Source organism: Sphaerodactylus townsendi, linkage group LG10 (genome assembly GCF_021028975.2).
Source record: "Sphaerodactylus townsendi isolate TG3544 linkage group LG10, MPM_Stown_v2.3, whole genome shotgun sequence".
NCBI classification, from domain to species: Eukaryota; Metazoa; Chordata; class Lepidosauria; order Squamata; family Sphaerodactylidae; genus Sphaerodactylus; species Sphaerodactylus townsendi.
Window position 1 is genome coordinate 43,211,244 of NC_059434.1, and position 22,699 is coordinate 43,233,942.

The window sequence follows — 22,699 nt, forward strand, 5'->3', positions numbered from 1 at the left end:
CTTCAATGTGTTCTCCCTCAGCCATCTGACCACTATATTCAGAAACCTGTGCTGGAGAGCAGCAGCAGCAAATGGCTTAGCCAAAATAATATTTATTGGCTTAATCGATTTACTGGTAACAGCCTACTCCCAAACTTCAAACAATTACCGAACAACATTAAAGATACCGCCTTGAAGCACCCCCATGGCGACTCCCAGCATCTTCAATTACAATCTTCTTGGCAACTTAAACTGATTTGTAATAGCAAGTTTTCATGGACTCTAGTTCACTTCACCAGAGGGAATTAAATCTATTTTGCACTAAAACTTTGTGAGGATTCTGCTAGAAGAACACGTTAATAGAAGCGATTTTGCTTGATTCTTCTTCCTTACTGTAGCCCCCTCCATGCCATTTTATTTTATTTCATTATTTATACCCCACTTTTCTCCCTTATGGTACTCAAAACAGTTTAGACATTTTCTTTATTTTCACAACAACCCTGTGAGGCAGGTTAGAGAATATGACTGGCCCAAAGTCACCCATGGCATGTGTGGGGATTCAGACCTGGGTGTTCCAGATACTAGTCCAATACTCTTAACCACTACACTACTCTGGCACTCTATGTGACCATTTATCAATGAGATTTGCTGGCCCTAAACATCGGTTTTTCTGGAGTTACAGGGGGCTGCTTGTAGAAGAGGAAAGACTCATAGGAATTAAGGCACAACCAGACTCTAATTCGCTATAGCAGAACACTGCTACCCTCCAGAGCTTTTCAGTTCAATCATCACTTGGCACACGTACACAATATGTACTATTCTGAGAGATCTCATAAATATTGCCTTAAAATATATTCACAAACCAATTTTTTTAAATAAAAGTACCACTAAACATACACACCCAGATCAAATTATGTAGTAAATAGTCAGTAGGCATCCAAATGTGGATAACATGAAGTTATCATTTATTCAGGCCACAATACGGGGCAACTGGATACATTCTGACTTTCTGGACCAGGGGTCTGCAACCCGCGGCTCCAGAGCCGCATGCGGCTCTTTCAGCCTTATACTGCGGCTCCACGTGGCCTGGAGATTGGAGGATAGCATGGGCGTGTCCCTCCAGCCCTTCAGAGCAGCGCTGGAAGGAAAGGTGAGTGAAGGGGCCGAACCGGAAGTAGCCCATGCATGCGGGCGCCGCTTTTCGCATCCCCTCCACTCACCTCTCCTTCCAGCACTTCTCTGGAGGGTTGGAGGGACATGCCCACGCTGTTTTCGGACCCCTGGAGGTCGGAGGGTAGCATGGACGTGTCCCTTCAGAGCAGCCGCCATCCTCCTCTGCCATCCCCCCCTCTGCCCCACAGAGCAGGTGGCTGCCTGCTCCATCGGGCAGAGGGGGTTTCCCTGCCTGGTGCCTCCACCTCCCAGCGCTGGAAGGAAAGGTGAGTGGAGGGACCGAACCGGAGGCAGCTCTGTGTGGAGCCACCTCTCTGACTCAGTAGATCTTTGGGGCCATCGAAAACGGGTCCAAATGGCTCTTTGGGTAGTAAAGGTTGCCTATCCCTGTTCTGGACTGTTTTACTTGTGACTGCAGCTGAAAAGCATATACTTGCTGCTGTCACAAAAATAGTTCCCCAAAAGATAAAATGAACATGACAGAGATAGAGCATAAACTAGGATTAATTTTCTTGAGATTTGAAGTTTTCAACAAGCACAGATGACCTTTTACTGTGAGTGGAGATTTGGAGATGCAATCCCCCCTCCCTCCATCAGCTGCAGTTCGAACTACAGTTCTGTTTAGGAAGGGCTGTACCATATATCTAGCTTGGCTCAGTCTCTACTGTTCAGGTTAATACACAGCACCAAATTGCGAAGAAACACTCTGGCTTCTGATTCTTCAAAAGATACCATGTGCATGTAGACACTTCACCAATAATCCAGTTTAGGTATTACAAAAAGATGGATCTAGATCAGCAGAGAACTGCAAATGAAGAACCTCTTGCAGAACAGAACTTCTTGTCTTCTGCAGCCTTCTGAATCAGTGAAAAAGTTGCTCCCAAAGATTGGGGATCATTAGGGACACTGGGATGCCCCTGGAGGAGAAAGATCTATAGAAACTGTATCATCCGTTGCTCATGCAGAGGCTACGTGGAATTCAATTAATAGTATTTGAACAACGTCACATAATGATGTTCCTTGATATTTTCTTCTCATGTCTGTAGATCATCTTGAATTGTGTTATTCCCCTTCCTTGTCAAATATATTATGGTCAATGAAATGAACTCAGAATATTGAGAAAACCTCCTTTGTCAACTTTATCACTCTTCAAGGGCCTATCAGCTGGAATGGCCAAAGGCAGCAATATGACAGACTGGATAACCCATTCAATGATGAATTCATAAAATTTATTGCACCAATGCCACAAAGAAATGGACACAAATGATACTGTTCATTAAGAGCTCCAAGTAAGAGGTTTCCACAGTTTGACACTGGTACTCATTCAAACACACATTACTCACTATTCCTCTCTGAAAACATGCTGCAGTATAACGCATACATCTTCCCTGGTCTAGTTTACATGTTACTTCCTCTAATCCAGATAATGTGGTCCACTGACACACCTTGTGAAATAATTACAACACTATAAAATGCAACTTCTCTTTAAAGGAATGGACACCTAATTATATCACAGTAGCTATCAGTTGGTTGGGAAATGGAATTGGGGGGGGGGGGGGCTTCTAGAATGACAAAAATGCCCACTATTTCAGGTCAATTTTTTTTATGAATGCTAGGCAGCAATTATTATCATTTGATTGCATTAAAATACCATATAGTGTAAAAAATGATAAACTACCAATATCCTTTCCCCCCCTTTCTGCCTATGTTTATAAGTATTTAAAATCATTTTGGAAAAAAAAAACCACTTTAGTTTTAAGTTACAAACCGTGGTCCATGGAAATTTGCCTCCACTCAGAAATACTGTTAAAATACCAAAAAAAGAGAAAAGAAAAGAAACAATAAAAAGTCTTTGGAATCATGATGATTTAAGACAAGCTTTTCTCTCAATGTCAGTTTAAATGTTTCCTGTGTACATTCAACAACACTTTTAGACTATTTAATAAAACTAAACTATGGCAATAAAAAGTCATGACAGTCACTGGTACAACTTTGCTCTGTCAATGCTACAGCCCAATGATGCAGAAAATTCAACAGGTGCACAAACTTAAAGCAGGCACCTACTGGTAAGCTATCCTGTCAACTGAGGTAGTATTTTTTTTTGGCGGGGGGGGGGGGGGGGCTTTTTTTTTTCTTAAATACAGAATAAAGCTACTTGGTGATACAATTTGAATTTAGGGTCATGTCCCAGTGTGTGAATTTTGAAGAATAATCTGTCAAATTTATTCTGAGGTAAGGAAGCATTTACTGGAAAGACATCCCCTCACAAAATGTGTACAAGATGATAATTTAAAGACTGCAAAGATATTTCATCCCTTGACATCAATATGAGAAAACAGCAGGAATTTTAAAGCCAGCGTGAACCCTTTCTACAAAAATGGAGACTGTCAATTTAGAACAATAAGGTCTGCTTGAAATTGATTTTTGAGGCTAATTGATGACAAGAAGAATTGTAGGGCTTGGAAGGGAAACAATGCTGGTATATATCTATAGCAGCATCTGTAACAGAGATGCCTGAATCCGGATCTGTATGATTAAGTAGTCACAAAAATAAGGAAAGAATGAAGGAAAAAGGAGACAAAATGGAAAACCGTGATGAGCCTTGAACAAAGAAGTCTTACATTAGTAAACTGGTATTTAGAAGACATGGCATCAAACTGCAGGTACCACTTCACTGTGGTTACCATAGATTTCTTTTCCACTTCCATGTAACATTTTCATTCTCAGACAGAGATCACACTGTGACAATTGCATAATTTAAGCACTGTGCTGATTGGGGGGCTTTTTCAAATGAGGATTTTTGCACTTCCTTATTCTAGTAATCTGCATCCCTAGCATTTACACTGAGCCTCCTGAAAGTAAAACCTATGCTTGAAATACAAGACTGATATAGTTGCACAACAGTCCAGAAAATGAGGCGAATACGATTGATTTCTAATTTAATTCTGAAAGAGAAACTTCTGATTAAGACATACAAGACTGAAGGCACGGAGAGGCTAGTGCAAACCATTCTGTGGGATCGCTTTGTGTATTTAGTCATAATAAACCGTTGCTGTCACTGTTTCTATGGCCACCCCCAATACCCTCGCTGGGATTTTGTCTGCACATTCCATTCATTCACTTAACAAGCTGTTCCTGCCTAAAGTGCTGCGAAAGAATGATCTCCAATTCGTAGGGCAATGAAGCAGTTATGCATTAAAATAAATTTGCTGGGATTTATGCTATGTTTACTATGCTGGTTCTTCTGGTTCAAACCCATCTTTCAGTTGCTTATACAAGTAAGATGCTTGACCTACATTTTACTAACGCCAGAAAACTGAAATTCAAGATGTTGCATTTGCAACAGGGAAACCTGGCCACAGAAATTATGCCAGGCTGCTGAAGCATCCCCCAATTTCAAAAGGCCATTTTAATTCCAAGCTGATGCAATATTGTATGGGTCCAAAATGTCCTTTTCCAGCAACACCATCCAAAACGGCTTCAGTTCTATCTGCTTCTTTTATCTGTTCTATGAACTAGCCAGCTGTGTGACCAGTTACTCCAACTGATGAATCTGTTGTTCCAAGGAAGGCAAGTAGTACAACACAAAAGCACATGCATGCATACATGCTCCAAATCATCATGTCCCATCTGAACAGAGCATAGGAATGCTTAGGGATACAATTGCTAATAGCTTCCCATTTGAAAAATTCAAAAGAACAAGACACTGACAAATGCAACAATAGGAAAACCATACTTGAAGAGTTCTGTTGATAGATCTGTTTCAGTAGTGTTTAATCTTTTTGTCCATTAAAATATAAAGATGCACTCTTGATTAGCTTACTCCACAAAGAATATAAAAACCCTGAATGTCTTATAAGTTATGTAAACTGAAATTCCACTGATAAGCATCCAGACAAAATGCAAAAATGGATAAGCGACAGAATGCAGTGCCGCCCTCCATTTGTCACCTCTTCATGCTTGGCATCTGTTCCGTGCCCCAAGTCCTTTCATTTTGCTGGGGGAACTTTTCCTTCAAGACGATAGCTTAGAGGAGTATTTGAGCAACATATGGAGAATGAGTACTTGCTATAGCTGCCAGCAGAGGCAAGTCATTGGATTCAATCCTAGAAATAAAAATTACAAAGAGAATTTTCAATACGCAGAAAACACAGCTTTGAAAGTATTAACCTGGGAGGGTTTTTAGGTCAGCAAGGTAGAGCAGGTCCATGATGAAATGCAGCTACCAGAGAGGTCACAGACACAGAATTGATATGAGGACCTCTGAAGTTATACATGGCCTAATTGCTCCTTCAGTTCTACTTTATGTTCCTCTGTGCCTGCATGATTAAATAAAAGGAACTGCACTGATGTAATATGTGACTGCACCACATCTTCCATGATCTCTCCCTGTTTGGAGCGACCAGAAGTAAGCCAAATAATTTAAAATGGCATCACAATGTTGCCACTGACCATTCAGTCCCCATTTTATTGAATCTGACCTCTCCCCCTCACTTTGTACCCATCCAACTGTCTTGCCAAACATAGAAAGGTCTAGCCCAGGGGTCTGCAACCTGTGGCTCTCCAGATGTTCATGGACTACAATTGGCCATGCTGGCAGGGGCTCATGGGAATTGTAGTCCATGAACATCTGGAGAGCCACAGGTTGCAGACCCCTGGGCTAGCCAATGTTTAATAATTGTTTGCAGAAAGAACCATGTGAATTTTAACTTGAAAGTATGTTCAAGAGAAATAAGGCAAGACTGTTCAGAAGAATAGGCAGGATCAGCCCACTTCCAAACTTAATTGTAATCCTGAAATACCACTTTTTCTCAGGTTCATATCAACAAGAATTGCGCCTCAGCTTTCCAAATTTTGCTCAGTTCTGAATTGTGTTTCCACACTCTTAAGGACTAATCCCACTCCCGCTTCCATTTTTGCCTTGAGTTTCATCCCTTAATTTTCAAAGTTCCTCCAGAAGTGTGCTATTATTTCCCTTTGGATAGGCTCATTGTCTCAACTAAACCTGGATCTCTGTTAGAACAAGAATAGGAGGTGGTGGAAGAGACATTTCGGTCTTACACTTGTTTTACCCAGAGTGAATCTGGTTCCAAGTAACAATCAAGCCTTGTTCACACCGATGCATATCTAGCGTACACGTGTCATATTGAGCACACATAGTAAGAAAAAGCAATCTGGTATCAAGAAAAGAACATTGGAATTCTAGGCACTAAATGACAACACCTTTTCCTAAGTGACTGCTAAGGAGCAAATTGAGCCCCAGTAAAAACAAGGTGGTGGCAATTTTAGGAGAAATCAATATTCATGTATAAGTTGTTAATATTTGTCTTTTCTTTATATTTCATATATGACTGTGTGTCTGATAGCAAAACCATAAAGTATATATGAAATGCGTATTGTTTATTACTGCCTCTTCTCATAGCTCTCTCAAACATGTTCTGGGAAGACTGAGATTCAAAATGCCTACTGAGGTGATTTTCTGGAGAATAACATTTTGTTTTCCCCACTATCCCAACTGACGACCCTTATGTTGGCCAAACAAACTTTTTAATGCAATGAATGGCTTCCATAACCTTTCAAAAATTAGGTTGAGTTGTTCAAAATACCAATTTATAGTACAAAAGTAATTCATAATGCTAAAAATACATGTCTTGAAGGAGATCATGTTTTGTAACAAAATACATTCCTTGAACCACTTCGTGGCTAGTAGACTGATCAGCCATTCCTAGTAATTCTGTGCAATCCGCCTTGGGTCCCAGAGAGAAAGGCAGACAATAAATAATGCAAATAAAATAAAAAAGATATCTTATTGCTCTTTGGCCTAAAAATACCTGCCCCATGTTAAGCTTTCACATGCAGAGTTCTAAAAACAGCAAATACGGCTTCAAGTCAAGACTACGGTATTCGCCAGGGATTATTTTTCTTCTCCAGACCTGAAAGACACAGAACTCTCCTCCTTTAACCTGGATCACCTGACAATGACTCTTCTAGCCTAGTCCACATTTGTAGACCCTGCAATGGGCAGACTGAACAGAAAAAAAACTACCGCTCATGTTTCAGAGAGTGAAAAGGATCTAAGTATTTGTTCTATTTTCATCACATTTAACTGCTCAGTTTGATATCCAGATGGCTCAGTGGTACATACAAACATTCACAGAAAACTGGCAACTGGAAAACGTTTTGAATATCTGAATGTTTTGACAGAGCGAAAATGCCTCAAAGTTTAAAAAGTAGTTCCAGCAAGAACAGTAACTCACCCCAATACCACTCCAAGCTCTTTCACATGAACTCTTGTATGACCTCGCAAATATTTTGACAGCATTGTGCTTTTGAGGTACATTTCCTGTAGCCGATCCTCAAGATGCATTATACACTACAGAGGAAGAACATCACGATGGTTCATATCCAGTAGACCACAACATATAAAATGCCAACACTGTGCTCAGAGCATCACTTGCTAGGAGCAGGCCCTCTTTAGTATTTGCCTCTACTCTATGTAATGTTCTCTCCTATGTAATGTGGAGCAGCAGTGGCGTAGGAGGTTAAGAGCTCATGTATCTAATCTGGAGGAACCGGGTTTGATTCCCAGCTCTGCCGCCTGAGCTGTGGAGGCTTATCTGGGGAATTCAGATTAGCCTGTGCACTCCCACACACGCCAGCTGGGTGACCTTGGGCTAGTCACAGCTTCTCGGAGCTCTCTCAGCCCCACCCACCTCACAGGGTGTTTGTTGTGAGGGGGGAAGGGCAAGGAGATTGTCAGCCCCTTTGAGTCTCCTGCAGGAGAGAAAGGGGGGATATAAATCCAAACTCTTCTTCTTCTTCTTCTTCCTCAAGATCCATATGTAGATTTGACCCATATGTAGACTTGACACTTTTGGATGCAGATCTAGATGTTTTTATTTGCCAGGCTTCTAAAAAAATAAGCTTTCAGTTTTGCATAACTTAACTAATCTGGAAGATTGTTGTACTGCCCTTTTCTTTTAAAGATTTTTAAAAATTACTTTACCTTCCAGTGGTTGAATTTGACTGTTTTTTAATTTCTATCTCATAACCCCACCTCAGAAGTTAGTGCTGAAAGATGGTATACATAAATTTTGTACATAAATATATACAGAAAAAAGCAATATGTTTATTAATTTACTAAAATACTTAGCATGGGCCCAAAAAGATCTTTACTGAAATGAAATCAAAAGTTAATCAACATATTTTCCCTGCAAACAATCAAAGGGAGATCCTGGTCATTTGCAGAGAAGCAGCTGCTAGGCAGTGAGGAGGCTTGGGCTGGCCAATTGTTCTGGAGGATCCACAAGTACGTCCTAAGGGGAGGGGAGGGACAAAAGCAATTCTGTCCTTTTGGGCTTTGAGATTGCAAAGCATAAAGTTATGGCTTGCTGGCAGAGGGAAAAGATAGCAGGCACATTAACTCTCCATGCATCTGCCACGTAAGAGAATCCTACAGGAATCGATCCAGTCAACTTGGCAAGAAGAGAGTAGTATCTGGGAGGCTAACCTGTTGCTCCCAGGACACAAAGTTAGAGCAGAGGTTCACACAACTTAAAACTTGTCACCCTTCACAGCTTCTCTGCTAATCAATACCAACTACATGCACGTATTTGTAAATAAGAACTTACGAAGTCGGCAGGAAGGTTAAGTTTGTAAAGCTGTAAAATGGATTGCAATAAAGAAGACACTTGGCTGGAGACCAGGACATCCTTCCCTAGCTTCATGTTGTCCATTGCTTTTTTCTGGCTTGTGGCCACCTGCACAGTCCATTTGTCTGTATCAGCAATAATGCAAACAGCTTCTGCAATGGGCTCATCTAGTACTGGATGCTGTTAAGGGGCACAAAACAAACACTAAAAGGAGCTGGAATAGTATCTTTTCAAACTACTTTAATGCTAACTATTTGATAAGTGTACAAGTTAAGCGTAGAAAGATAGCATTTCGCATTCAGCACAATTTAAACAGTATAAAACAAGTGCTTTACTTAAATGCAGTGATTGTCCAGTTTCCTACTTCTGCCTGATGAAGCTTATGACTAGTAGGATTTTCCTTCCTGACAGAATATGCTGAAGGCATATGCACAGGACCAGTGTTGGTGACATTTTTATAAAGCCAGCTTATTTCTGTTAACACAGATTTATTGATACTGAATTGACTTTTCACATACAGGAAAATATCCAGTTCTAGAAACTGTGCACACAAAAGTTTCCATTTCAGTGCAAGAAAGTGGCATATATGTGGATTGGGACCCTTTATCAAAATAAATAGTGTGTATGCATGGAGCAGACGCATATTCGGGCCATTTGCACACCTCATTAAATACAGATTTCTGAATCGGGTCAAGCAAGCAGTTAAACAATATATAGATACATACAAGGAACTGGGTTATATGAAGGACAAAAGGTTCTAGGTTGTAGTTTGACCACCAAGTTTTATGAAGTCCAGAAGACAACTATTTATTTATTTATTTATTTATTCGTTCCACTTTTATACCGCCCTCCCCCAAGGGTTGCCTCTGACTGATATGGTTACTTCTGGTTTTTATTGAAGGATGGCAACAGGCAGAAGAACATGGAAGAAGTCACCTTGAAGTGGGAGAAACATGGTGCCAACTGAATAAGGCACCTACGATGTGCCACAAAGGAAGTCTCCAGAACAATTATGTGGTTTTCTCATCATACAGAGAAAATAATAGCTCATCTTTACAGTGAAATATTACGGCCTAGGTTTCACCAAGTGGAAACCATCTCACTTGATTGTACCACTTTAGACTATAGATTACAGTGGTGACGAACCCTTGGCACTCCAGATGTTATGGACTACAATTCCCATCAGCCCCTGCAGCATGGCCAATTGACTATGCTGGCATGGGCTGATGGGAATTGTAGTCCATAACATCTGGAGTGCCAAAAGTTCGTCACCACGGGATTAGAACTTGCATGTCTGAATACTCCTCCATGCAAAAACAGTCCTACCACATAGAAAGAAGGCTAGCAACATTGTGATTCCTGCTAATTCTGTTTTTTTGTTTTTTTGTATGATAGAATATACACATGCAAGTTATATCTAACCTAGCAGTAGATTCCTGCAGAGGCTAGCCAGATGCTTTTGGAAGTCCATGTGCACATCTTGATGCTGATGACAATCCCCAGTAATCAGGCACATTGCCTTTCAGTAGGGGAGTTACATTTTTAGTTATGAACAACAATAGAACACCTCATGCAGGTTAAGTCTGCAAGTGACTGATTCTTTTTAGTCAGTCCCTCTATGGTAACAGATATCACTACATCTTGCAATGCTAAACTCTGTAAATAAGCTTTTCATACTGCTATTAGTGGAACAAAAGTAGATTCAAACAGCAATATAAAAAAGGAACAACTCTGTTGTTAGTTCTGCCTAGCAGGTAACTTTCCACAATGCTTCCTCTTGTGGAAGGACCTGCATATAGAAAGAGGCTTCTTGATGAAAAATGTACTCACACTTACATTTACTGAATGACACAAATCAGCTGGTAAATGAAGCTTGAGTTGCTCGTCATTACTTATTCCATGTAATACAAGATCAGGCATATATGAAGCACAATAGCCCCCCAGGAGCGATCGTCCAAAATGTTTCACACTTTTATTACTTATTGTGCTGGATCTGAAACACAAGAATTTGTTGCTTACTGCATATAAAAAACTTACCACATTTCAGGCTTCTGTAGCAGTTCACAAAATCCACCTATTTTTAAAGTCTAAAATATCACAATATTTTCTGTAGCTAAGGTAACAGGGATGTATGTACCCCAAAGATTTAAAAATGGGCCTTTTTGTTCTGCTCAACTAAATGTATCAGGTATGTAAAATTTAAATTGTGATATTTAAAAATTAATCACATATTCCCCCCTACAATCTTTCCAGAATACAAAAAAGACAGCTAGATAATGAAAATGCCTGGCTTAGTGTGTGATCTAAATTGACCATTCTATTATTTCCATATTCAAATGCTGCTTCAGAACAATAAAAATTCTGGGGAATAACATCTGAGGGCTGTAGAAAGCAAATTACCTGGGCAAAACAAGTTCCACTTCTGAGAGATCCTCAGGCCTATCAGCGATCAAGCTCTGAGGTTGCACATCTGGACTGCAGGCACTGCCTTCGTCATCACTCTCTCCCAGGGCACTGTCTGAGCTCTCATTTCTAGGAATGTTCTCCTCTGTTCTGAAAGGATGGTTTCTTTTAGCATCCCCACAGGGGACATCCTCAATAACCACTTGGTCAGAAACATGCCCATCAGTAGAACTCTTGGCATTACAGGGAAGAGAACCACTTGATGGCCTTTCATAGCATGTAGTTTTAGCTTCCTCCAGTTTTCCTGAATGTAGGCTTTTGATTTTGCTGTCAGAAAGGGCAGACAGCTGACCTAATACTCGAGGTGCAGTTTGTGCTCGTGTTTTACTCGCTTTCTGTCTGGAACGTGGCTTATACGAGAAGTCTGGCACCATGCACGGAGATTTGCTTTTACTCCAGTGTTTCCCTAGAGATTCACTTATCTCCTTTCTTTGGACTTCTACATCAGACTCTGGTGAGGTGGAGCTTCCAATTTGGAAGGTAACTTTTTCTGAGTGAGGGCACCTCTGGTCAACCCTCACAGGAAACTGCGACGAAGAGGTACTGCCAAGCAGCTGCTCCCTTTCCTTGCAGTGGTCGCCATCATTTATTTCTATGGTTAAGTCCTCTAATTTAGCACACCCTCCAAATGCAGCTTCTGAATTGGCCATGGTTTTACCCTTGTTAACTTCCTCCATAATTCCTTTAGGAGACCCTGTTTTGGACAAACCGGAAGATACCTCAAAACTCTGCTCAACATCCAGTCCTTCTTGGTTTTCTTTCAAACTTGAAGGCTCAACGCAGCTTTCATGTTCCACAGAGGTATGACGTGCAATTTTATGGGGCAGAAGAGGAGGCACAAGAGCAGTTTCCTTTCTTACAGTGACTACCACATAATCAGATTCCTCAACATCTCCCTTTTCCAGAGCTGTTGTGATTTTACATCCATTCAGGGTTTGTTCTTCTTCACTGACATTCCCATTCAAGGTCAGTTGGTCATCTTGTAGCTCAGAGCACCGTATGAAGTAGGTGAGAACGTAGAGTATACGCTGAACCAAATCCTTACGTTTGCCAACCACCACAGTCCGTGTCATCCTGACAGGAGATCCTACAGCACCATACAAGTCACCTATACAGAGTACAAGGAAAATAAGAAGACTCATACATTGTATGAGTTATTACTTCAAATGGTTACGGATTATATAAAATACAGATGGTTGAAATTCTGTCTCTGATGCTCTAGTGTTCAGGATTCACCACTATCACCACCATGACTTGCGTCTTACTCCTAAGGGAAGGGATATGGCTCAGTCGTAGAGCACATGTGACTCTCGTACAAAGTCTCAGATTTAATCCTTGGTGTTTCTGAATAAAGGATCTTGGAGAAGAAATGTTAGGGAAGCCCTTTGTCTACACTTCAGTCTACAGTGCTGCTGCCAGCGAAAATGGACAATATTGAGCAATATAGGCCAATGCTATGACTTGGTTTAAAGCAGTTTCTTACTATGTCTGGCATTTCTTTTTTCTTTGTCAAAAGAGAGACTCTTATGTAAACAGAAGTTACTATATATGATCTCACAACCTTGCTTACATCACAGAAAAATCAGGACAGGATTCAACCAAAGTTAAGCCCTTTGAAATCCCACTAATTTGAACTGAAGAAATTAAAGAGTGTGCTTAACTCTTCCGCTGAAATCATTGGGACCTTGAGATGGTCAGTGTTAGCTAGAATGTATCCACAGTGTCCCATTGACATCATGTGACCTGCTTCTTTTTTTTGAAAAGGTTCTTTCCAAGATACTAGGAGGGATGTGTACACTTTGCACTAAAAGGAATTTCATCTTTGCTCAAGAAGCAGCTACATTCTGCAGCTTGCGTAATTTAGCAAAGAATGCCGTTGGATCTTTGACTTGGAACTTCTGTCCACCCCATCCTTTGACTATTGACTACTGGCCTTTTTTCTTTTACTGCATGTATATCCCACATTTGTTCCACAGTGTAAAGTGCAGACAACATACATAAGATATGTATGTAAAGTGCAGACAACATACATAAGATCCTCTGTATGTATGTAAAGTGCAGACAACATACATAAGATCCTCTGAAGATGCCAGCCACAGATACAGGTGAAACATCAGGAGAGAATGCTGCTAGAACACGGCCATACAGCCTGGAAACCACACAGCACCCAAGGGATTCCGGCCGTGAAAGCCTTCGACAATACATACATAAGATATTTCCACATTCTTTCACTCAGGCACTAACCAGACCCACACGTATTTAGCTTCAGCAAGGTTGCTGCATCATTAAAGAGCTCAGCGATCGAATATCTGACTTTGCAGACAGAAGGAACCAGATTCAGTTCCCAGCTCTCCACTCAAACAAATCAGCAAGAAGTAGATGTGGAAGACCTCTGAAGACCATGAAGTCGCTGTCAGTGCAAGCTGATCTTGATGGACCAATGGTCTGACTCATTATAAGGCAGATTCATGTATAGTTGAGCCTTCAAGACTACACCCGTGGAATCACCCACACAGCCCTTAAATGTTTGAAGCTTTTATTTTTAAAGGAAGTCAAGCTCAGCACTGGGCTTGTTGGATTATCTGGATATATATAGAGCAGTCAACAGAGCTTGTGCTACTCATGGCTGACAGACCCACCCGGAACAAAATCTACTGCTTGAACCTATCTATAGCTGCGCAAAAGAGCAAAAGGTAATTATCTAGCTTGTAGCCTACACAGGTACCACTAGAGGGCACCATATGCTTCACAGTGGTATGGCTACATGGATAACAAGATAACATATAGTGGACTCTGGTTTGCAAGATGCTTCTGAGGAAGTGAATTCTGACTCACACAAGATCGTGCTGTAGGAAATATTGTCAGGCTTTAAAGTGTCACTGGACTTCTGCTTTATTTTGCGAGAGGCAAACTTTTGAGCTTGAAATAGTTCTTTTTCAAGCTAGTAGTTGGGTAATCAGGAACAGATGTTAGTAGATATAACACTGATTGTCCCTAAAGATGCTGTGAGCCTTATGCAAGCTTGTGGAAGTACTTCTAAGTAGCTTTTGAGTTATTTGGGATGATGGAGTACATTAAAGGATTTCATATGGGCTCATCTTGTTGCATACTATTGCCTGGCATTGGCCCTCCCATCTTTCTGGACAGCCCCAGCCCACCACTGAACCTGTACTCAGAATAGAGGCTGGACTCTGAACAGCAATCCTGACCACCCAAATGGTGGGCCGGCAAACAACCCTACAGATGATACAGTCACCTGCCCTAGCAGTCCTGGAGCCCAAGGTGATCCTGACCCTGGTGCAGCTAATGATGTTAGGTCTGACATCGAACTCCGGGCCAGGCAGTCAGCCAGCAGATGGCTGGTGGGGCAGGGCAGAGCTCGGAACAGAGCCCAGAAAGTGGCCAGCTGTCTGCCTTGCCTGCTGGGCCAGGAAAGAGAACCAGTGAGTGGCAAAGGAGAGCCAGGGCAAGGGGCTAAAAAGAGGCAGCCAAGACACCCGAGTGGGAGAGAAGACAGAGACTGGGGAGAGAAGCAGAGGGAAAGAGGACAGATGCAGGGAACTCCCAGAAGGAAGTAGGGCTGGATGCCACGGACCAGTGCCCAACCCTCACAACCCAGGCTTTGGCTGGAGGAATGAAGCAATGTTTGAGAGGGAAGTTCAGGTGACCAAGAACTCAACGGAAGGCATGTACAAGAGTGAGTACGGGGAGTGCTCCACAAACCACTGTAAAACTCAGGTTTTGGAAAGTTTTTTAAATGCATCTATAGTCCACTACTGTATGGCTTAGACCCAGCAATTCTCAAGCAGAAACATAAACAGACTTAATGCAGTTCCACTTGTAGAAGATCTTGAACAACACTTAGCACAGGTTTTCCCATATATCAGTCTTCAGAAATTATTTGCACAAGATTTTTAAAAGGCAGCAATACAAGTGGAGATAACAATGAGTTTGATTTCGCACAAGAAGCCACCCTGTACTTTCGCTTGAATTTTCATTTGCTCAACAGTCCCAGCAGAAGTGGAATTTTTGCACAACCCAATATATCTAAACCCTTTTATGTGCATATATACATTAACTCATTTTATAGATTAAAGTGGGAGATTAAAGTGTTTCGACATTATCTTGATTTTTTTTTTTAGTTTAACCTGGAAATTTCTCACTGACCAAGCTGTGCCCAAAGTGGATTGTAAGGATGTGATTTCCCCAGCATGTTCACCGATTGAGAAGCTCGTTTCTCAGATAAGGCCTTGAGGGGGGGATGGTCGACCGGCATCACAGTGGGGACCCAGGCCAGGTGATAGGTCAGCACAGCAGTTAACAAAGCAGCCAAGAACCTGTGGAGAAGAGAGTCGCAAAGTAAGGAACACTCCAGCAAATTTGCCATTTCCAAGCAAAAACAAGGCAGGAGGAAATACAAACTTACTGGGTTTTGCTGGTCTGTTCTATCAGAACAGTGAATTCCTTAAGGAAGTGCTGGCATAACTGGCCCTTTTCTGAAGCACCAGACATCATCGTAAGCCACACAGGCTCTGTGATTCTTGGAACCGAGTACAAATTCCAGACTGTAACTCTATCAAAAGAGGAAAACCCCAAGAACAAATCTGTTAATGAAGAAGAATGCATTATTCAAAATACAAGTTTGCTTTGGCCTGCTCTGCGTTGACAGGAAACTCTTCAGCTCTCATAGAGTCATTATGCTGGACCCACAGCACTGGATGACACATGAGACAAGCCAGATGGACAGATCCAAAAATAGGGATCAACAAGATCCTTACATCACTACAGACCTTTTCAATTGTTACACTTGATTACATGCATAGGCCAAAGACACCATATGGACACCTCCTGATCCATGCAACTGTTGTTTCTTCTGCAAGAGCCAACATGTCAATATTTAGCCTTGGTCCTCCCAAAGAAGCAGCAGAGAAACCAAAGTCCTTCCATTGGCCTTCCTTCAGTCATTTGGGCATCAAATAATTTCTCTGAATTATTCTTTTTTTTTAAAAAGTAAAAATGCTACCACTCTGCTCGACTGCATGGTAGAAGCTTTGTCTGATAGAAGCAGACCTCCACAGGAACAGTGTCTTTCACTGGAGAATGGTTTCTCCTGCCTGAGGTAGCTTATGTGCATAGCAGACTGGCATGGCATGATACAGCCCAATTAAGCCATTAAGAATAGCCTACGTTTAGCAATTCTCACTCAGATCTTTCGGCCAACTTGGTTCTTGAAACGCGTTACAATAATTAAAAAATACAACCACCGGCTAAACAAGATTTTAAAAAATATACTTAACACGCATACCTCAGTTGCCTCCATTCATGAAATTGCTACATAAGAATGTTAGAACTGCAGTAGTTTATGGCAAAAACATTAGATTGAGGTGCAAGATAAATGGAGCACCACACAGCAGTCCCAAGCATCATAGCCTGTCAGCATAACCTGTGAAGATCCAGAGAGTCCAAAAACTCCTTGGTCCTCCCTGTTTGCTTCCATGGTTCCAGCCAAGACCCCAGAGCAGGCAAAAGCCTCAGAGGCAGGGATGGTTAACCTCACTTAGTCCTCCTCCTTTCTTCCCATGCTTGTCCTCTGCAGCCTGGAGAAGACATGAATCCTCCTTTCTGACCTGCCTTTTGGCTTCTTATATGGGTGAGGCTCAACTACATGCATGTCCAACTGCCTTCCTCTAACCTCCCACACCTGTTCCCCATCAGTATGACAGCTTCTTAAAAAAAAATTTATTGTATGGAATGTTTATATAACTGTTACATGCCATACATTTTTCTAACTATACATTTTCCCCCCTTTTCCCCTCCCTCCCCCTCTTCTTTTTCTCTGTTGTTCAAGCAAGCAGCAGAAGATCCATTCTTCATATTCTCTTCTTCCAGAATTCTTCGTTAAATCTGGCTTCTCTCATCCAGGTCACAAACATTGTCCATATCTTCATAATATCTCTTAATTTCTCTTGCCATGGCATATTTTTTGCCATCATCTCAAAAATTTCTAACTGTATTTGTTCCCATACATATTCCAACCATTTTGAGATTGTCCATTTCTTATTATCTTTCCAGCCCAATGCTACACTGCATGTGCAGCTCTAATCATAATTTTGTACATTGGTACATTGGCAGAGTTCTATTTACCCTTTTATCTTCTATTATTCCTACCATCAATAAATCATTATTTATATTGATTTACTAATTATTCTACATACTTCAAAAAATGTTCCCAAAACTTTTTTACATCTTTACATTCTATCCACATATGGATGTAGTATGCTCCCTGTTCACCAAAATGCCAACATCTTGGGCTCAATCCCTTAATCATATAAGCTAGCTGTATTGGGGTTCTATATCATTTAAGTATTACCTTTCTTTCCAGTTCCACATATTTTTCGATCTTTATCTTATTCATACTATCCATGATTCTGTCTATTTTTTCATCATCAAAGAGTTTTTCTTTCTCCCATTTTTGCTTCAACATTTTCAGCATAAAATCCTTATCTTCCAACATATATTTATAAACTAATCCCAATATTTTTTTCTTTTAGTATTTCATGGCTCTTCAGCCATTGAATTATTACACAGTCACCTTTTATTCTGAATTTCTTTAATCTTTCCCAAATCCCTCTTAATACCAGCCAATTCTCTTTCCCTCCAATTTCTATTAGATTTTGTAATGATATAACCTCTCCTTCATGGACTAGATCTGCCACTTTCTGTATTCCTTTTTCCTTCAGGTTTTTTATAGTTTTCCATCCTTCTTTTCCGTCAGTCAGTATGACAGCTTAGCCAGCCTGGCTCAATTGTGGCTTGCAGCCCTTTAAAGGGGCCACTCAGTGCTGTATAGAAGTTATGCCTGATAATGCCACCCTTTTTTCCAATGGGACAGCCATAGGAATTATTGACAGCTTGAAGACTGGGGCTGGGGTCATGGCTGTGTGCTAAAGTCTAGCCCCAGACACGCCCTTTCATCTCATCTCTCAAACATGCACAAAACTCACAACAGTTATCTGCAAGCAGCTGGTGGTTTTATAGAAGGTTTATCTGTTTAACAGTCCAATCCAAAGAGAGGAGACAAAAGGACTCTAAGGAGCAGCAGCCTAAAGCCCTCCTTGGGGTACTTACCCCGGTGGAAGGGGCAGATGCCTATAACTCCACCACTATAGAACCTGGAAGTCAGGGCTGTGCTGGTGTTCCACTTGGAAAAAAAAACAGCATGGGGAAGTGGGAATTTCCCAGGGGTGGTTCCCTTCTGGGGTTGAGGGCCAGAAGCGCGGCATCCCAGCCCTTGGATATACTCCACCCTTTTTGTGGCATAAGCCCTGTAAGCCCTGTGGGGCTTTTTGGTAGCAGAAGTTTTCCAAGCTTCCCACACTGCCTAAAAGCCAACTGAAGAAAGAAGGGTAGTTTGGATAGGGCTGTAAATCGATTAGCTATATATTTTAAATTATAATTGGATAATTCCACCTACGGGTGGAAAGGCAGCATAAAAGTTGCTAAATAGTTTTAAAAACCCAGAGGAAATGCCCCATAAAACCTAACAAAGGCTAGGTTCAAGAGATAGTGTAGCCTCAGACACGCCCTTTCACCTCTTCTTTCCAAGAGAAACAAAGCTCACAAAAGTTATCTGTAAACAGTAGATGGTTTTATACAATTATCTGTTTAAACTAATTTGTTGTGTATTTTACATTCTAATTGAACTCCCTATAGGTGGAAAGGCAGCATAAAAGTGTCCTAATATTTTTCAAAAACAGAAAATACCCACCATAAATCCTAACCAGGGCAGTTTCTACACATCAACTGGTGCCCTGGGCGGCTGATGAAAACAAGAACTTTTAAACTGCATGTTTATATTGTTTTTGGTGCAGACTCACATGTTCTTTTATGTAATCTCTACCCACCACTTCCATCTTGGCTACGGCCCCAGTCAGGTGCTTTGATAATGAGCTGAAATACAGCCAGCTGATCAAACACCCACCAAAGCCAGAGTAAAGAATGAAATCCTTTCCCAAATAACAATTCTCTTTCAGAAGCTTACAGCTTTCCTCGTTTTACCATGGCAGATGCTTTACAAACACTGTAACAGTATCTACATTTTGATGATAGTACTAAATAAGTTGCGATAACTTTGTGTGTTATCACTACACTTGGCAATTACGCTTGGGACTGATCTAGTGGCACACCAAGCACTCTGCTAGCTCTACAAAAACAGAACTAGGGGACACTGAGCTTTTAGGACAATAAACTTTCATCAAGTTTCAAAATACACGGCGGCAAGAAGAATCCTTAGTGCTGAAGAAACCAATTGATAACTGTACTTAGCTTTTGTACAATGATTTTGGAAGGTCAAAACACTCTGAAGTTGCCTTGAGGTAATTCGCGCAACAGCCCAGAGAGTGATGACTAATTGGTTCCAATATTGGGAGAGAGAGCCATGGCTTATCGAAGGCTACCTAGAAATTCTGTTCCATGGATGAAGTGCTTTCCCAGTTCCATCTCTTAGGTACTATGTTAAACAACCAGAGCGTGAATATATGAAGGAGAATTTTTGCATTAAAAGCCAAAGGGGGAGGGGGAAAGGAGAAAAAAAACCCTAGTTTTAAATAGTTTTGGTTTTTTTCCCCTCACAGGATTTTGCTGACCCCTTTGCCCAAGGTGAATGTACTCTCAGATAGGTAGCACACTTCTAGAAACTTGGATGTGTACCACTGCAGGTAACACAACAATTAAAGTTCTTAGCTATTCCAGTAAAATCATCCTGAAGAATAATTGCATAATTATCACATAGTGTAGGAGTGCTGGGGATTAGGGGGGGGGGGGTGAAGGAAGGAGTAACCATGCTCTGTTGCCTGACCGTTATGAATCAGCTTTCAGAATTTTTTCCCAGTGTGAAAGCCCAACAAGTCCTGACCTTGGGTGGCCCAGGCTAGCCTGATCTCATCAGATCTAAGAAGCTAAGCAGGGTTGGCCCTGGTTAGTACTTGGCTAGGAGACCACCAAGGAATACCAGGATCACTATGTATGGGAAAGCAAAGCCAAACCACCCATTAATGTCTGGCTGTGAAAACCATACAGGGTCACCATAAGTTGATTGCAACTTGATGGCACTGTACATACTCGCAGACCCAGCAAATGAGAGAGGTAGCAAAAATGTTATTCTGGTCAACTATTAGCTGTAGAGAATTATGGGTAGCAACATCCCCCTGTACTGTGCTGCAGCTAGGATATGCTGCCAAGCACCAAGGGAAGGCCCTCCACATGTCACCCTGGTCTCTGATCTGATGATTGTGGGGAAACCAGGGCAGTGAAGTAGTTTGGTTATTGGACTAGAGTCTATGCAACTCAGATTCAGGTACCCATTCTGCTATGAAGCTTGCTGGATCACCTACCTGTAGTATGTCACTCTCTCTCTCTTGATCTAACCTACCTCACAGAGCTGTTGTGAGGGTACAGTTGTGGGAGGGAAGCACATTGTCTCAACCTCCTTAGAGGAAGGGTGGGATAAGCATATACACACAAAAACCTGCTCTTGACATTTGTGCGGGAGAGGCAATTTGTACTACATTCTCAAATCTGCTGCTGCTGCTGCACTCCCAAATGCAAAAACACATTAAACAAGCTTTGAGAACAGATCTGGACAGCAGATGCTGCTATTCTTCTTGGCCCTCTTCCATAACCATGGTTTTTAAAATAGTCAATCTGTACCATGGCATTCGCATTCCCATCATTTACCCAGAGGATATATGGCAGCAAAAAGCAGCTGTGCAGATTTAGTGTTGGGAGGGGTGGAATCTATCCTCTAACACAAAAGAAGGCAGTATCTGGAAAGCATGTAAAGATTAGGGACACAACTGTGGAATAGTATACAATCACTGCTCTAGCTGCACCCTAACAAGAAACAAAGATACATTGTGGGTGTGCTTTTGCATCCCTGTACTCCTCCAGTAATGGTAGCACCGTACCTGAATTCACTCAGGGCCTCCATGACACGGCTGATGTAAACTTGAACTCTTTGGCTAGTTTCTGCTATTTTTCTACAGGTGATCATAGCCTTGGGGAGAAAGTAATCAAAAGCGGTTTTTTTAAAAAGATGTAAATGATCTACTAAAGAACTTTTTAAAAGTGTTAGAAACAAAGACCAAATTACATGCCCCACCCCCCAAGCCTTAGTCCTTGTTGGTAAACAGAATGACCATTATTCTAAAGATGTGTTTCATGAAAATAATATAAAATAGTGGGGTCAACAATACAAAGAAAGCTCTTGGGCGAAACTGATTATAGGTGGTAGGTGGGTTTTGGTCCATAAACCTTTTTCCTCAGTTCCTGAACATATTTTCTCCCACCAAGCTCTCCAGAGGCGCCTCTACGAAGGCCCTCCTACATGATATATGTCTACCTCGCACTTCTATGAAATAGGCCTACCCTGGACTTCTATTCAGAGCTAGAGCACTACCTAGGAAAAGACTGCATAGCCTGGAAGAGAAGACCCACAGTCAAATTTCCACTTGGTGATGAAACCCTGGCTGGGGGCCCTGCGTGACGTATTGCTCTCCCTCATAGGAGGTAGCAATCAAAACTATTTGCTCTTCACCATTTCAATCGCGCTCTTCAGCTTGCTCATATGTGATTCAAACAAAGGAAAGTGAGAGAAGAAGAAGTCCTGAAAATCCCTCTGGGCCGCTTCCTTTTCTGGCAGAGAGAAAATGAGGCTGAGAGCTATCTTCTTTCTTCGAATCATTGCAGGGTTGAGGCCACAACTTTCATCTGCCATGTTGAATGTCTCTTCGGTTGACCTGCAAGGTGTGGGGTGGTGGGAGGGGGCAGAAGAGAAGCAGAATAGTTTATTGTGTGAGACTGTATTTTTCAAAGAACACCTCTAGTACACAGACCTGAGCAACAGATTTAAATAAGGCAATAATAACTCCCACACACAAACTGTGATGTAATTTATCACATTCTGTTTGCTGCATTTAAAACCCATTCTTTCACAACCACTAGAGAACTCAGAATGACAAAATCTTTTCCTGTGTCAGCAGGACCCTAGGATTCATAACTACTGTTTTGACTGAAAACTGTCCGTCTTTCTTGGATTTGTATTCTGCTCTCCCTGCTGTAGCAGGCCTAGAGTGTCTATCAACAATGTTTACACAAATACAATACAATTCAAAACACAATAAAACACAGTAAAACAATCCACAGTGCATAAACAAGCAAGGGTGGAACAATTAAAATAATATAAGGGAAAGGGGGGAATATAGATGCCATAAGATGGCTCAAACCATAAGATGGCTCAAACCATCTCTGCTCTCAGCTATAGATCTTTCAGGTCCTTCAGAACTGAGGCAGACACCTGTCTTATTAGACAGAGCATTCCACCAGGCCAGGGCCAGAGCCAAAAATACTCTGATTCTAGTCAAGGACAGATGGAC

The 22,699-nt window shown here is 41.5% G+C and overlaps 1 protein-coding gene across 4 annotated transcripts in view; it reads right to left on the reverse strand.

The window, feature by feature from the left end:
* Window positions 1-2,367: 2,367 nt before the first annotated feature.
* FNIP2 (folliculin interacting protein 2) overlaps window positions 2,368-22,699 on the reverse strand; it is a 61,593-nt gene continuing 41,261 nt past the window's right edge. For all 4 annotated transcript variants that reach the window (XM_048509454.1, XM_048509455.1, XM_048509453.1 and 1 more), the window contains 9 exons: window positions 21,862-22,063; window positions 21,233-21,321; window positions 15,694-15,840; window positions 15,435-15,604; window positions 11,205-12,375; window positions 10,641-10,797; window positions 8,784-8,984; window positions 7,410-7,525; window positions 2,368-5,258 (listed from right to left, as the gene is read on the reverse strand). In XM_048509454.1, coding sequence (XP_048365411.1) covers window positions 5,180-5,258; window positions 7,410-7,525; window positions 8,784-8,984; window positions 10,641-10,797; window positions 11,205-12,375; window positions 15,435-15,604; window positions 15,694-15,840; window positions 21,233-21,321; window positions 21,862-22,063 — 2,332 coding nt within the window. In that variant the 3' untranslated portion in view covers window positions 2,368-5,179. The remainder of the gene's footprint in view (window positions 5,259-7,409; window positions 7,526-8,783; window positions 8,985-10,640; window positions 10,798-11,204; window positions 12,376-15,434; window positions 15,605-15,693; window positions 15,841-21,232; window positions 21,322-21,861; window positions 22,064-22,699) is intronic.